Source organism: Equus quagga, chromosome 10, assembly GCF_021613505.1.
Source record: "Equus quagga isolate Etosha38 chromosome 10, UCLA_HA_Equagga_1.0, whole genome shotgun sequence".
In the NCBI taxonomy this organism is placed as follows: domain Eukaryota; kingdom Metazoa; phylum Chordata; class Mammalia; order Perissodactyla; family Equidae; genus Equus; species Equus quagga.
The window spans coordinates 15,069,864-15,081,568 of NC_060276.1; the positions used below are offsets into that span (position 1 = coordinate 15,069,864).

The 11,705-nt window shown below is 40.6% G+C and overlaps 1 protein-coding gene across 1 annotated transcript; it reads right to left on the reverse strand.

Annotated features, from left to right (window-relative positions):
- Positions 1–2,702: 2,702 nt before the first annotated feature.
- On the reverse strand, positions 2,703–6,904 carry BRS3 (bombesin receptor subtype 3). Its single transcript, XM_046672740.1, has 3 exons — positions 6,471–6,904; positions 4,539–4,890; positions 2,703–3,116 (listed from the first exon to the last, which is right to left on the reverse strand). Exons 1-3 carry the CDS (start codon positions 6,902–6,904, stop codon positions 2,703–2,705), a joined length of 1,200 nt encoding a protein of 399 aa, XP_046528696.1.
- Positions 6,905–11,705: the final 4,801 nt, after the last annotated feature.

Sequence of the window (11,705 nt, forward strand, 5' to 3'; positions counted from 1 at the left end):
TTGCATGGCCAGAGAAGTCACCTACCTGGCCTAGGAACTCTGTCTGGAAAACTACTAAACTATACCAAACTAGATTTTTTTATTTTTAATGACCCATTCGTGCTCACTCTGGGAATTTTCCTATCCTCACTTCCTGTAATCTCAAGACTTAGTGGAAATAAAAGTAATTCTGTTTGACAACAAGATTGATGGATCCCTGACTTAAGATGGTTATAACTGCAGAAATTCTTTAAACCTAAATTTGCTATTTTCAGTAGGTATGGCCGTGTTAAATGTTTTGTAGTGCTTTCAACTTCAATGACAAAGGCTTGCCCATCAGACGTTATGGTTGTACCTAAGTTTGTGGCTTTGTTTTCCTGCTTTGTAGCTTATTATTATGGTCCATTATTCTAAGCCTTGGGTCAGGGCAGACCCTGAGCAAAATTGAGAAGTATACAAAATTTGTTTTTCATGTGTCCCACCTCTCCAGCCATGTAGGACCTTCTCCAAAGAAATGAAACCTTCCAGAGTAACATTTCTGGCACCACAATAGACAGGGTGAAAGAAAGCGTGAATATTGGGGCATACTTTTAAGGTTAGTGCTGACAAAGATAATCTGTTAAAAAAAGAGACTACCCCCTCCAACAAAGCCACAAATTTTAATCTTAATTCCCCAGCTCTGGATGGGAGGTTGATGCCCTGTGAAACCATTTAGGGAATTATTTATGTATTTATTTATTTTTTGAGGAAGATTAGCCTTAAGCTAACATCTGCTGCCAATCCTCCTCTTTTTGCTGAGGAAGACTGGCCCTGAGCTAACATCCGTGCCCATCTTCCTCTACATTATATGTGGGACGCCTACCACAGCATGGCTTGCTAAGCAGTGCCACGTCCGCACCTGGGATCCGAACCGGCGAACCCCAGGCCACTGAAGCAGAAGGTGTGAACTTAACCGCTGTGCCGGCCCTAGGGAATTATTTTGTATCAGATCCCTAAGTCACCTAGGGATTACGGAGCATGAAGAAAATGAAGGTTCTTTGACCTCTACGTTTATCAACTACTAAAAGGCGCTCTTGGCTTTTGTAATCTGGTACTTTTACCAAGTTATTTCTAAAATGTTATGCTTAGGAGAGTAAAGATGTAATTTTTACCCAGAGTGAGGAAAATGGTAAAATATTTTGGAGTTTGGTGACTTGAAAATCACTTAAACTTTCAAGTTAAATGGGTTCTCAGTTACATTCTGTCGGAAGGATTGTTTTTAGAATATAAAATTAGTCATTTAAAACTTTATTTCACATATATTTATTTCCCCCTCTTATTACAATGTCCAACTTAAAACAATACGAATACAATACTAACACCCCCCACTTTGAGTAAACCAATTTTACAGAAATGTAAAGTCTAGTGTTAATATATATCCCCTTTTTGAGCCACATCATTAGCAAAAGTTCACAACTACACAAGCCATTTAAAGAAAGCTCAAAACTACCAAAAGCACACCCCAAAATCAAGTTTTTGAAATACAAAGTTAACTACCTATAGTGCCAAACATATGCTCTAATTTGCCTCAAGAAAACATTTCTGAAACCACAAATCTGAATCTAACACATCTGTTGACAACAGTTGTTTGAAATAACAATTATTAACAAGCTTATAGCATCAGCAAGTAGGAGCAGAGGAGAGAAAATCAGAACCTTCCATCTGATTTCCAAGGGCAGAGACTAATTAGGTCATACTCTTACGGGTTCGAGGCATCCACTGAGTTGAATGAAGTCGAGCAGGAAGAGGGTCTCGAAACAGCTGCAAGCTCAGGTGTTAGGGATTTCCTGTGGTACTTCTGCATTTTTTAGAAAGAGGGCACTGCTTACCAGAAAGAAGTGAATTTCCTTAGAGGAAGAATTTCAGACACTGGGGGCTCACGCATTTTTTGACAGGGGTCCTTCCCTGGAGCCCTCAAATGACACCATATACGTGGCCATTTATTCTGCCTGTGAATAAGGCAAGTTATTCGCCATATTTCTGAAAGATAACTTTGCCCAATTATCAATCAATGCTAGTAGTTACGTTAAGTCCGTAAGTGTTGACCCAGTAAGGCGGCAGCCTGCCCCAGATCCTCACTCAGTATTGTACTTTATCCTCGCTGACCCCAACACACTTTCATTGCAATGCACAGCTTTAGTTACAGTGGAATAGAGATTAATGGAAAAGGGCAGTCCAAAAACCTGTGAAGGTTTATTTTTTAGGATTTTATTTTTTAAGAAAATGGTAGAAGAGATGTTTTATCTCTCTTTGATCCCCTTTTCATATGCAAAGTATAATCTCTAGATCTACGTCACATAATAAACACAAACAGAGTTTTATGCAACTCACAGGAGTATATGAGAAATTGAAAGCATCATAGATGTGATGGAAACAAATTAGGTTTTTAAGTGTCATCTTGTTTATTTTACCTTCCCTCCTATTCAACCTGCCTTACTGCCCACTGACATGTACAAACATGTCTTTGTACAGCGAGTGAGGCTTCACTTTATTTAGCGAGCCCAATAACGTTAATGTTTGTACGTTGAAGAAAATCGTGGTTTGTCTCTTACTTATAAGGATCCCTCACTCCTAAGATTTCAGCACAATTCACAAACAACACAAATCCTGACACCATACACCTACGCGCAGCTCAGAGTCGGATACACACGCTGGCAGGAAAAAGACCCTTTTTAATTGAAAAGCTAGACTCTGTCATCTTCCTTCTCCATACTACACCCAGTGAACCAGGTCACACTAATTTCAGACACCTGCGTGCTAGCAGCCCCCGGGACCCTTCCCATCACAGCCAGGCTGTTGAGAGTGGCATCTGCAGGAGCGGGGTCGGGCACCTCTGCCTTGCAGCAGAACAACTGAGCTTTAAAATGCTGCTGGAAGGTTTTGCTCAGCCAATAAAGAGCGAAGGGGTTTACACAAGAATTGCTGAATGCCAGGACCCGAGAGAAAATGGTGACGAGAAAATGAACGGCAGAAGGATCCATGTAGGTTTGATAAGTGAAGGAACGGTAGAGGTACAGGAGGTGATTTGGCAACCAGCAGAGAGCAAACAGAGCCACCAGCACTAACACCGTCTTGGCAATTCTCTTCCGGGATTCAATCTATAGGAGGGAAGAAACATGGCAAAAAAAAAAAAAAATCATTTAGCTGGCAGAGATTTTAAAAAGCCATTCTCTAGATTAACATAGAAATTTACAGTTAACAGGCTGGTGTCCCTTTGAACATGCGTTTGTAAGATAACTGGATGGGATGTGCAGGAAGGCAGCCTGTGGGTATAGAATGGGGTAAGTTAATTGGCGTGGTAACCCGTGATCTTGGTCTCATTAGCTCTAATTCAGAGACTCTCACCCCTGGTTCTGAGATACTCTAGGGTGTCTCCAATTATCTCAAGGAGTGTGGTGGAATTCTTGAAAATTTAATTTAATTAAAAAAAAATAGAGAGATCCTGGAGAAAACTGCTTTCACTGCCACAGCAGAGGCTGACTAGAGTAGAATATTCTTCTGGGCTTTATGAAAGTTGCCAAGTTGGTACCTAAAATTGTTTTTAACCTAGAGGAATTCTAACTATATAGTCAAAGGAATAAAGACCAACGTGCCATCCCTCATATGTGAAATAATCCTGCTTACACCCCTTAATAAGAGAAATGAACCGGATTAAGTGAAGACATTGCCTGTGGGCACAGATAGAGCAAAGATAAGTGTTCACATGGACATTAAATATGCAGCTTTAGCCTCCTGAGCACCACGACTGAACCAACCAAGTAGACTAGGTCCCCAAAAAGGCCCTGAGCTCTCCATGTACTGGTCAAGAAGCAAATGGAATCATCACCTCTCCCCCAAGAAAGATAGAAATCCTGTTTCATTTTGTTTTGTTAGTCAAATGGAAGAATGTGTTGGCAACATTCTTTTTATTCTGTTCCTATTTGTGAGGGGAGAGCACACCTGGCTCTTGCAATGATCTTAATGAAGTTTCTGTGTCCCGGTGTTCCCTTGCCGCTGGCACTTCATCCCTCAAGACCTCAGTTTACTCGTGTGTGTGCAAGTGGTTTGTATTGAACAATATTATGGCTTCCTGCCAGTTCTATCATCCTGTGTATTTCTCAGCCTGTTACACTTTCTAAAACAAAAGACGCTTCACTTTACAGGCTCACTTTGTGCGCTGTTCCTCACTATTCCATGGGATACATCATTTTGACTGCTCCCAAACTTCAGCATCCCCTTTCTAATGATAGTAGTCCTACTACTTATTAAATGCTTACTATGCACCAGGAAATATGCTAAGCGTTTCATCTATATCATTCCAGTCCCCATCTTCATTTTACAAATGAGGAAACTGAGGCTCAGAGAGGTTAAGTATCTTGCTCAGCTAGTGTGTGATAGAGGTGGAATTAAATCTTGGGTCTGAGAGACTCCAGAGACCATGACCATGACAAAAGTATTATATTGCTGTTGCATTTAATGCTCACAGGTGCAAAAGTCGGAATTTTACCTCAAATTGACGCATGAGTCCTATGAATACGTACCTGCTTGCGAGCATGGCTTTGTTCCTCGGTCGGTATGTTCAAGGTGCTTTTGTAAAGCGTTCTCGCAATCAAGGAATAATAGACAGAGATGATAGAGAGTGGAATAAGGTAGAACACCAAGAAGCAGAGCAGAGAGTGTATCTCTTGCAGGAGCCTCTCAGAAACAGGATAAGAGGCACACGCTTCAAATGTCCTGTTTCTGTTGGGATCTCGAAAAGTATAAACATTGGAAAATATAGCCTCTGGTAGAGCAATTATCATAGACACGATCCAGACGCAGCCAGCTTTGGCACAGGTCTTCAGGATGGCATTGGAGGGCTGTCGCTCCAGGGGCTTCACAACTGCCTTGTATCTAGAAACACATAATCATAGGCAAAGGGCAAAATAAGTATCAGAATTACAGAATCTTAGGATTACAAGTGACCTTAGTGGCATCTAGTTCTACCTCCTATCCATGTGTATATAATCAAGTCCACACGAACCAACTGGACTTGGTTATGGTTTCAAATACACATAACACATCCCAGTATTTTTTATTTATGCTAATCACCTTTTCCCTTATTCACCAATATGACATATTCCAGATTTGCCATTTTATAATTTTATGTGTAGATCCTCTATGTAGGACTGGTAAATATTTTCCAGCATGATTTTGTGTGATTGAGAGGAATTCGTTACCTGTGTATCACCTTGTGTTCTAAAAGACTTCCTTTTTGTGTAAGTGACTGATGTTAAACCTAATTCTCCTGTCTTCATGAGTGAGCAGTCATCAACCTTCCTGGAAAAGAGTTCCATGAGTTTATGCAGTAACGAGGAGGGGGTTAATTTCTTCCCTGTTCATAAATGCTCATTTGTTGCCCAAGCCGATCTGTAGGTCGATTTAGGGCAAGGCAAGGGGGAAATCAGAAGCCCTGTGCCCATGCAAAAAGACCTCCTGATTCTGACACATCCACCTGAAAATCGACATCCTCTAAGTAAATCTGCCTGCAAATACACGATAAAACCAGTTAAAGCAAAAATCCATGAAAGACCCAGGGAAAGCTTTTCCTCCTCTCGGATGCCAGAATCTGAAGAAGCTATTCCTTCTGGTAGTGCCAGGCATGGATTACTTACAGGCTTCTTGCAGGCTTTTTCAAGCATCACTTTTAACATTTGGAGCCTCAATTTTTTTATGCTTTCACAGTTATCATTCTACAATAGGAACACCAAAAAATGCAGTACAGAGACTGAGAACATCCTAAGAGAGCCTGAGCACCCTGACTGCCAGAGGTTCTCATACGCTCTGTCCATAGAGCTTCAACAGGCAGCCGGGATTAATTTATTTCTCTAGAAACGAGAATGTAAGTGAATGCCTATAGAGAAAACAGATACAATTAAGAGATGACATTATACTGAGTTACCAGGAAGCTGAAAACCTCACCGTTTTCCTGACATTAATTAATGTGATGAATTTCAAATAAATTAGATGCATGTATCTTTTTACCATTCTTCCAGTCGACAGCAATGCATATGTGGTCAATTTCACACCTATGCTGATGTTTTAATGTTGACAATATTGCGCCACTAGGCTGCACTAATGTATAAAGCATGAATTGTTTTTCTTTTACACCTGGAACAATTTGCCTTGCTTAATAAACTGGGGAGAGAAAACACGATTCAGTATTCTTTCAAGCAAACAATTACATTTCAAAGAGAATAAATTACCCCTAAAACATACAATTTCAACCTCTCCTCCGATGCTAACACAAGAATTTTAACGTTATTACCCCAACTTTTATTTAAAATGCCCCCCCCTCCAATTTTCCAATCTTACATCCAGGTTATAGAGTGTGAGGAAAGCAGAATAGTAGCCAGTGAATGCTAAGTACAAGCTTTCCTTTCTTTTTGCCTAATTTCACATGCTGGCAAATATAACCGAGAAAAGAAACCCACCTGTCAGCGCTGAGAATTGTTAACGTGAACACTGATACACCAACAGAAGTGAGCCGGATGAAGGAGAGCACCTTACAGCCAATTCTTCCGAACAGCCATCCTTCTGCAAGGTAGTGTGTTGCATCGACTGGCACACAAGTTAGCAGAAGTAAAAGATCTCCAAAAGCCAGGCTGGTGATGAAAATATTGGGAACTGTTTGCATGGATTTGGTCTTGAAAAAGACTTTGATGAGAATAGCATTTCCAAGGATGCCCACTGAAATGATCACAGCATAAGTGATGTAGATGGCACACAATGCTTCTATTCCTGGAGAGTTGTCTCCGGTCCGTCCTTTTTTTGTGTTATCATTAGGAACAACAGAGCTTGATGATTCTGTGTCATTTGTGATCGAAATTAAAGTCTCATTAGGTGACTGAGGCTGTCTCTGAGACATTTCTTCTGAAGATTATGCCTTTAATATTTCTTCTGCTCAGTTCAAATGGAGTTGATTGTCACGTCTAATGCCAACGTCTAGTAACGAGATGGCAGAAGAACAGAGCAGAATGGCAAGCAGATTCAAGACATCCGGATACTCCTTGCCTTCAGTTCTGTGTCTCCCAGCATGCTTGGCTAAATGCTCACCGATCTGGCACTGAAGAGTGGGAGGTGGAGGAGTTTTATTGGCGTTGCTGTGACATAAGGAGGGGGTTCTGGGAAATGCTCTGCAGTTGCTTGTTCTTCCCTGTTGGGGAATCTTATGAATAACTAGATATTATAAAATAACGCCTATTGTTCCTTAGAATCACGCTGTTTCCATATCTGAGCACGAAGTTCTATACAGGTGTTGTGAGTTTTCTCCCAGAACTCATTCATTTCTCTGCCATCCGGAAGATGGTCTAATGCATTTTCTTTTACATGATAAATAAGTACGTCTGTCCCCTGAAACCCAAACTTGAATCCACTCCTTTGGATTTAATATCTGAGAGCTGCTGAAGCAAGTAATCATTCCCTCTTTGGCAGGGTTGATGTCACGTCCAAGGAGGAATAATTCAGGTGACCTGGGCTTATCACCCGGCTCTGACACGTGGTAGTTCCCAGCTCTGTGCATATGCGCAGGGCCGTGCTGCACACTATCCAAGCAACCTTTAAGAGATGAAAAATCTAGGCAAGCCACCAGTTGCTGTGTCCTAAATGTCCTAATAAAACAGTTTTTTCCTGTTTGGCTGTCTGTTGTAATGCCATTTCTTTTTGTAAACGCTGTTTAGGGTCTCTCTCTTTTAAAATGGGTAAAATGAACCTGCCTCATTCCAAAACAAAATAATACAGAACACTGCTTGCAGTCCTGTCACAAAAGGACTTATAAGAATGAAAATCATTCTTTTCAAATGAGGACATACCATGGGTTACTCCAGAGATGATGCGCATGTGGATAACGCTCACATCAATTGAAGGAAGCAGAAAATTAAAACAATTACCTTAGTTCCAGCCAAAAAAAGCTCCTTGTTACAGAAAATGTAAGTATATGATTTATGTGTATGTATGTGGGGTGTGGTGTTGTTTGGGTGTGGGAGGCCAGCAGTTTGAAGGCATTTAATAATATAACCTGCTAGGAAATATTCTCTGAAAGGAGCAAACTCACAGGATAATCTCTCAGCTAGGAGAAACTTTGTGTAGTAAGGTGTCTATGAATACATCCATATCAGAGTTAGTCTGGAAAGTGAAATGAAACACAGCAAAGTATTTGGCCAGCCAATGAACAGGAGGAGCGAACAAAGATTGCTCTTTGTGCTGACAGAATAGGTGCAATAAATTCTACAGGGAAAGTGAACTGGATGAATTGAATCAATTATCTGGTTCATTTGGGCCCCCTAAACCACACCTATCCTCTACCCTTTATGAAATGATCTCCAGAGCTGGAATTACTCAGCTAAATAACTGTCTTTGGTGGGATTGGGGAGGAGGAATGTTTGGATAAGCCCAAATCCCTTAGCTTTTCAGTATATGTACTTAAGTAATTTCATGCACTGGGCTGGCCCTTTAAGATCATCTCTGCAGAAAACGGCTCTGTACTGTTCATATCTTGTTCTCACAAAGCTAATGATAAAATCTCTCGGGGATCCCTGTGTATCGTTTAGCAAAGAGCAAACAGCAGGTCCCCATTCACACCTTGGCTGCTGGCCACACAGCACTGTTTAGTAAGAAACAAAGGCTTCCGTGTGATTTCCAAAATTATCTGAATTCCAAAGATCTCAGGGACGCTTTCATCAGGCTGCAGCCACCAGGGTGCCTTTCCTCCTCCCCCTTCCATCCGATCAGAGGGGGTCAGGAGAGAGGAGTGGTGTTCTTGGATCTCTGTAATTCCAGAATCCCAGAATATCAGACATGGAAGTGACCTTAGAGATGATGAAATCAAATCCTCTGTTTCTTCAGAGGCAGAAATGAGGTTCAGAGGGGGACGGTATCTCATGCAAGGTCACACAGGTACTTGGTAGCAGAGCTGAAATGAAACAGGTTCTCTCTGGATTCGGAACGGTTAGTAATCAGTGACAAGAGCTCGAAAACACTCAGTTCCTGACAGTGAGCCATATTTGCTCATTCGGCACTGTGGACTTAGGTTTTCTGCATGTTTTATTAACCAAAGAACAAGAAATTTCCAGGCTAACGAACAAATCTTAATAGATAATTTAAATGCATCTGCCTTTATATCTACTTCTTTTACCTTATAATTCACCCACAAAACATAACCGTGTTGAATCATTTGTAGTTAAAGTTGCAGGGCACTTAGCCTATACAAAATGATGAGATTTTTTGTTGTTGTTTTCAGTGCATAACTGGTCAATATTATCATCCAAAGTTTTCAAAATCAACTATCCGGTTATAGATTAAGCAGTTATAATACAATCCTAATGTAGACTTTTAACGCAAAGGAAGTATTGGACATCGAACAAGTAAATTAGCAGTTTTCTGAAGTTGGGTTTCCTGGTTCAGTCCAATTCAGTTAGCGTTGGTAAAATCTTTCTTAAATCTCCAAGGATCTTGGGATGTTAGGGTGTTGAAGAACTCTTCTCTGCCTCTGAGGTGGTGGGACGAGGGATTAGAAAACAGTTGCTAGAGAGAGGCTGCAAATTTGGCTCCAAGGTCCTCAGCCATCAGTTCCACAGGACAGTGGATCCCAAATTTTGGCTTCGTCACAGTGACCAGGAAAGCTTATCAAAACACGGATTGCTGGGTCTCACTTCCGGAGTTTCTAGTTTGGCAGGTCTCCTTTAGGGCCTGCACATCTGCATTTCTAACAAGCTCCCAGGTGAATGTGGTGCTGCTGGTCAGGGACTACCCTCCGAGAACCACTTATGTAGCACGAAATAATCCAGTCTTTCCAGAGAAGCATGGCTTTTGCTGATATTGAGATCAAAGAGATATTTCTGTGGGTCTTCATTAGAGAAAATGGAATTTTGTAATGTGATGGGTACTTCAACAATCCCGCTATATATCTCAGTCCCTGGTAAGCCAGATCTACTGAACTCTTGGGTACCTATGCCCACATCGCCCAGGGTGCTTGGGGTGACCTTTTCAATAGGAGAAAGATGAAGTGGATAAACTTTGCCCACAACTCAAGCAAAAATTCTGTTTGTATATTTGAAAACTGAAAAGTGAATAACTAGAATTCTCAGTCTATAAGTCAGTCTCTAATTTCAGAGGTCCCTTTTTTAATACTCTCGTTCTGGGAAGCAGGATGGATTTCTTTGTTATTAATTAACTGGGTTAGATCAATTTTAAGAGGACACAATTTGACTTGTGGGTGTATTTAGATCTATGTAATACTGATTCCTCTTGTCACAGAGTCCTCTGTTCTCCCTCATAATTTCTTGCCCCAAAACTTTATTAGTACAGTTTTGTGTTTCAAGGGGCGACTGCTATTCAGAATGGCTTCTGCAGAGACAGGCAGAATAAATACAAATTATGCAATGGGAGGCTCTACAAAGAGTAGAAATTCCAATAGGATCATTTAAGTAGAATTTCTTGTTAAATCAAATTCTTGTCATGATTGAACTTAATGGCTCCCTAAAAGGGGACAACCGTGCAGGCTGTTCAAATGTAGGTGCCTTGATAGATGCCCTGATCATGGTACTTGTCCACTCACACATGCCCAATATTGTATGCTGTGGCCAGTGTGAACTTCTACAATGATAATAGATTGAGGCAGTTTTGCATCAGATAAAATGTTTAGCCTTCCTGAATATTGAGGTACAAATTATGAAGTAGATGAATTCGTCTCTTAGTGCATTCTATCTCTCTCCTCCCTTTTCCTTGAATTCCCTCATATACCCCTGACTATGTGTCCCATTCCCACAGGGTTTACGTTCAGCCTCCTATAGGTTAATCCCTGTCAGTGTTCTTCAAATCAATAAAGACCATACACTTACCATACGGCCCCATAATTCTGCTCCTAAGTATCTTCCCAAGATAAATTAAAATATATGTCCACACAAAGACTTGTATGTAAATGTACATGGAAGCATTTTTCATAGAAACAAACTGGAAATAACCTAAATGTCCATCAGTTAGCAACTGGGTAGACAAAGTGTGGCTTATCCATATAATACAATACTACTCAACAATAAAAAAGAACAAACTATTTTTTTAATCCAGTTCATTGGCTATCAATTTTACTTCTTTATGAGACATAAACCATTTTGTGGCTCTTTAGTTAGCAACATGAAATCCTTTCATGGTCTATGATTTGTAGTGGGAATTGTCCCAAATAAAAATGGTGTCTCTTGCAAACTGGAAATTGCATATTATCAGAGACACAAATGATTAAATGCATTTTTATTATTCCCCTCTCACTTTTACTGTAGGATTGGAATAATTTGGAAGAGTTGGTTTTCCTACATATCAGCACTAAACTCTTATGAGTTCACACTTGTCACTAATCACAAATAAGAACACACTATTGATACATGTTGCAACATGGATGAATCTCAAGCGTATGCAATGAAAAACACCCGATACTCTGTATGATTCCTGAATGTGAAATTTCTAGAAAGGGAAAAACTATAGTTATGAAAGGCATGTCAGTGGTTGCCTGGGTCTAGAGTTGGGGCAAGGACGACTGCTACGGAGCACAAGCGAAAACTTGGGGATGATGGAAGTGGTCTAAAACGATGTGGTGTGATGATGGTTGCACGACTGTATAAATTTATTGAAACCCAAACTGTATACTGAAAATAGGTGAATTGATGGTATGTAAATTA

Coding starts and splice junctions, on each gene's coding strand:
- BRS3 (XM_046672740.1), bottom strand. CDS start 6,904: ATGTCTCAGAGACAGCCTCAGTCACCTAATGAGACTTTAATTTCGATC. Junction 4,891..6,470: donor ACAATTCTCAGCGCTGACAG/GTGGGTTTCTTT, acceptor ATGTGTTTCTAG/ATACAAGGCAGTTGTGAAGC. Junction 3,117..4,538: donor AAAGCCATGCTCGCAAGCAG/GTACGTATTCAT, acceptor TCCCTCCTATAG/ATTGAATCCCGGAAGAGAAT.